The sequence below is a fragment of the Lathyrus oleraceus genome, chromosome 6 (assembly GCF_024323335.1).
Source record: "Lathyrus oleraceus cultivar Zhongwan6 chromosome 6, CAAS_Psat_ZW6_1.0, whole genome shotgun sequence".
NCBI classification, from domain to species: Eukaryota; Viridiplantae; Streptophyta; class Magnoliopsida; order Fabales; family Fabaceae; genus Lathyrus; species Lathyrus oleraceus.
The window spans coordinates 21,377,204-21,382,384 of NC_066584.1; the positions used below are offsets into that span (position 1 = coordinate 21,377,204).

General features: G+C 31.6%; 1 protein-coding gene across 1 annotated transcript; it reads left to right on the plus strand.

Moving 5' to 3' along the window:
• The first annotated feature begins 528 nt into the window (after nt 1-528).
• Nucleotides 529-3,556, plus strand: LOC127092780 (cytochrome P450 711A1). Its single transcript, XM_051031676.1, has 5 exons — nt 529-815; nt 914-1,066; nt 1,963-2,758; nt 2,853-2,948; nt 3,186-3,556. The coding sequence occupies exons 1-5, from the start codon at nt 619-621 to the stop codon at nt 3,513-3,515; spliced, it is 1,572 nt and encodes a 523-aa protein (XP_050887633.1). The 5' UTR covers nt 529-618; the 3' UTR covers nt 3,516-3,556.
• Nucleotides 3,557-5,181: the final 1,625 nt, after the last annotated feature.

The following is a 5,181-nucleotide window of genomic DNA, read 5'->3' on the forward strand; positions in this document are numbered from 1 at the left end:
ACAACACAAATTCACATATTTCATATCAAGCTTCAAACACCCTATCTACTTGATGTAACAACAAATAACTCTATGATGTTCAAAAGTAATACAAATGCTATAAATGTCATTTAAAGAATGACATTTAGAAAATATTGTACTTTCAACAAAATTTATGAAGATTATCAAAATATGAAGAAAAAAATTATATCACCTTCTTTTTCTTGATGAATTTTAAGATTACTTTAAAATCTAATATGAGTATTATTAAAACAATATGGCATCAATGTTCAACAAATCATGATAAGTTAATAGGAAATATACCTTTAATGAGCAATAAAAGGTAAAACCAAAGTTGTTTTCAAAGAAAAACTCATATGAGGTAATAGGTCATGTATGAGGTTTAAACTTTAAATATATTAATCTAAAATGATTAAGAAAAACCAAATGCATTACTTCATGCTAGGGAACCAATAATTCATCTATATCATCATTCATGCATAGAAAAAAAACACCATCTCAACTCCACTCCTAATTTAGCGATGTTATAATTAACATGGTCCCTCAAATCCATACCTTATATAAACACCACTCGTCATTCTTCTATTTCAAACCAAAAAACTTGCTCATAACATATCAATGATGTTTAGTACTATAATTTCAATTGTGTCTTTGGTTCTAGCTTTAATTGGAGGATACCTTTATGGGCCATTTTGGAGGTTAAGGAAAGTTCCAGGCCCACCATCTCTTCCACTTGTAGGACACCTTCCATTGTTAGCAAAGTATGGCCCTGATGTCTTCTCAATCCTTGCCAAGCAATATGGTCCAATTTACAGGTTTCTATATTCTACTTGCATAAACATAAACCTTAAAGACATAAACATAATTTTCATGTTGATGATATTGTTTTTATGTTTGTTAAATGGTGATGAAGATTTCATATGGGAAGACAACCTCTTATAATCATAGCAGATCCAGAGCTTTGTAAAGAAGTTGGAATAAAAAAATTCAAAAACCTTTCAAATAGAAGCATTCCCTCTCCTATCTCTGCTTCTCCTCTTCACCAAAAAGGTTTATTCTTCACAAGGTATGTATATTCAAATTTATGACTTAAAAGGTTTAAATAACAATAATATTCTTGTTGGAGCATCATGATTTATATGATCTGGTCGACCTCAAGTCCGCATCACTGCTGTTATGAGATATTGTTCATTTGAGTGTGAGAATCCTCGTAACTATTTCCTTTAGAAAAAACATCTTGTTGCGTTCATATATATGAGTATGGTATATACACTACTCTTGATATGTGACTATTTTGATGAACTCCTGAAAAATTTGGATTATATGAATCATGATAGAGCAATGATGGGTTGTTTTATTCATATCATGCATACAATGACAAAATGATGTTATAGATGTTTATCTGAATAATTTTTTCAATACCATGTAAAATATATTGCTAGATAAGGTATAAATAAATGTACTTTTTTTGTACAACTTTTTTACTTCAAAAGTCAACATTGCATTTTTCATGTGGATTTCTAGGTGGGGTAGCCTAACCACTAAGTTCAATGCTATCAACTTTTTTAGATCACAACATTATTAAATTAAGATCCTCAAAATCACTCAAATCCAAGGGTTTACCAAAACTTTTGTCCTTTTTCTAACATCACTATGCTTGATGTGCAAAATTTCAACTCACAAATATTTATCCTCCAAATTTGAAATAAGAATTGATTTTTGAGGTCGCTTTCATTTAAGTAGATGTTTGGTACCACAATAAATTTATCAGAATTATTGTGAGTTAGAAGTAGATTTACAAATAATTTCTTTAAAAGTAGAAAGATTCATGTGATTTTAACTATATCGTGATATCAAATAAATATTGAATTTTTATATATGTTTTTAAAATGTACGTAAAATTACTGTGTATATTTTTTTGTATTTTTATATTCAAATAACACGATTGATTTGAAATTGTAGAGACTCGCAGTGGACTTCGATGAGAAATACTATATTATCTGTATACCAACCATCACACTTAGCCAACTTAGTGCCAAAAATGCAATCAGTTATAGAATCTGCCACACAAAATCTTGACACACAAAAAGAAGACATAATCTTTTCAAATCTTTCCCTAAGACTAGCAACTGATATCATTGGAGATGCGGCATTCGGAGTCAACTTTGGTCTCTCTAAGCCTCAATCAATTTGTGAATCAATGAACAATCTTAACAATGTAAAACATTCAAGTGCTAGTAATGATGAAGTATCAAATTTCATCAATCAACATATTTACTCCACAACACAACTCAAGATGGATTTATCCGGTTCATTTTCGATTATAATTGGCCTAATTGCTCCTATTCTTCAAGAGCCATTTAGGCAGATTCTTAAGAGAATACCGGGCACTATGGATTGGAAAATGGAATGTACTAATAGAAATTTAACCGGTCGTCTTGACGAGATTGTTAAGAAGAGAATGGAAGATAAAAATCGAAGAACTTCGAAGAATTTCTTGTCGCTTATATTGAATGCAAGAGAATCAAAGAGTGTGTCGGAGAATGTGTTTCCGTTCGATTACATAAGCGCGGTCACTTACGAACATTTACTTGCTGGATCAGCTACGACATCTTTTACTTTGTCATCTATTGTTTATTTGGTTGCTGGTCACATAAATGTTGAGAGAAAATTGCTTCAAGAGATTGATGAGTTTGGAACACATGATAGGATACCTAATGCTAAAGATCTTAATGAAAGTTTTCCTTATCTTGATCAGGTAAGGTGAAAGATGAAGAAATTTTTTAGTTTTGTTTTGAAATTTGTTGAAGTTGCAAGGACTAATTAGCAAAATATATGTTTTATTAATGTAGGTGATTAAAGAGGCAATGAGAATTTACACTGTCTCTCCATTAGTTGCAAGAGAAACATCAAATGAAGTAGAGATAGGAGGTTACCTTCTTCCAAAGGTAATCTTACTCCAACAATTTTAGTTGTCTGATCAAGATCAAATAGTTCATATTTCGCATCTGTCGCATCTGTCTGTGTCTTTTGAACCGTATTTACCAAAGTTGGTACATGCGCCTTAATGCGCGATACCTTAACCATAATACACATATGTCTATGGAGATATATGTTTTGGTATGTTCATCTTGAATTTTTTTAGCACTAATTTAGGACTAATTTAGTTTTATGTATATGAGTAGGGAACATGGGTTTGGTTAGCACTTGGGGTTCTAGCAAAAGACTCAAGAAACTTTGCAGAGCCAGAGAAATTCAAACCAGAGAGGTTTGATCCAAAATGTGAAGAAATGAAAAGAAGGCATCCTTATGCATTCATACCATTTGGAATTGGTCCAAGAGCATGTATTGGCCAGAAATTTTCATTGCAAGAGATCAAGCTTACTTTGATTCATTTATATAGAAAATATGTATTTCGCCATTCACTTAGCATGGAAAAACCTATAGAACTTGAATATGGTTTAGTTCTTAATTTCAAGCATGGTGTCAAGCTTAGAGTAATAAAAAGAGCATAATAGTGTTTAAGTATGTAAACCAAATAGATTGTAATATTAAAGCATTGGAAGAATTGTTATCTTTTCAACATTAAGGTAAAGTATATAATTCAAAGCACATGTAAATTAGTCAAATATGTTGTATTAAGTGTCTTCCTTACATTGATCGGAATAGTTTAAAAATATGTTTAAAGTTGTGTGTTGTCTTCACCTTGAAATTTTGGTTAATTTGTATGTGATATATATTTGAATTTGTGGATGTTTGATTTTAAATGAAGTAATGTGAAAAGAATGATTGAAAGGAGTCTACGAAAAAGAGATTTAAGTTGTTAATAATTAGTTTGGTTTTATGGTTGAGAGGTGGACTATGAAAGCAATATATTTATTATGATATGTGATGAAGATGCATCGGATGAATAAATAAAATTTGTACTTAATTTTTATTGATTTAAAAAATGCATATGATTGAGTGTCTAAAGAGATTTTGTATAAAACTCTAGAGAAGAAAGGAGTTACAATTTCTTATATTTTAGTTATCCAATATATATATCGACTAGCGTGTGGACACATGATGGAGAGACGAACCATTTCCCTATTACAATAAAATTGTATCAAGATTCAATCCTAAGCTCTTACCTTTTTACTTTAATTTTGGAAGCACTCATGGAACACATCCAAGAGTTAGCACCGAGATGTGTTCTTTTTGCAAATGATATTTTTCTACTTGGAGAATCAAAGGCAAATTTTAAGTCTGACGGCGATTTTGGATTTTGGTTATGTAATCATGATTCGAATAAAAAATCTAGTTGACTCGAATCACATGACTTGAATCATAAAATGGTTGATTCGAATCATATGTGCAGTTTTTATTGGTTCTTGGATCTTGATTCAAATCATTCACTCCATTGACTCGGCTCATAACCTTTGCATGTGACTCGAATCAAATGGATTTTTCTCTCATTTGTGTGCCTTATCTCTAACACGTATATAAGTCATTTTTCCAAATCACTCTCATAACATCTCTATGATTTAGAACTCACAACACACATTTTCTTTCAAACTTTCAAAAAAGAGTTTTGAATTTTGTTTTGAGTTTTCAACCGAAATTTGTGTTCATCTTCAACCTCTTGCGTCTTTCATTATTTTTTGGATTAAGTTCTCATCTTAGGATGAGAGATTTGTGTGAGAATGATTGTTCTATGATTAATGATTTATGAATATTTTTGAAGATTTCAGGGGGTTGACATCTTTGTCTGGTATTGTGGCGGGGATTGAAAATCCAACATAAAAAGAAGTAAGTTCTTCTCTCTAAGATTACTTTGGTAGAGCTATATGGAAGATGTTACAAATAATGTTGTATTTTTTTCTCATCTTCAGACAGTTCAAGGCTCAAGGAACTGATAAGGTTGAATGTAGGTCATTGTATGGCTTGTTCTTCGTCAGAATCTTCTTCTTCCGATTCTGAGTCATCCCATGTAGCCATCAACCCCTTCTTGCCTTTAGAAAAATTCTTCTTAGGCCTTCTGTCATTTTTCAGCTAAGGGCATTCATTTTTGTAGTGGTATGACTCCTTGCACTAAAAGAAGATAACTTTTTTCTAGGACCTTGCTTCTTCTGTCCAAACGAAGAATCAGAACGACCAACTATCCTTTTGGTTCCTCTGAACTTCTCTGGCCCTTTCTTCATG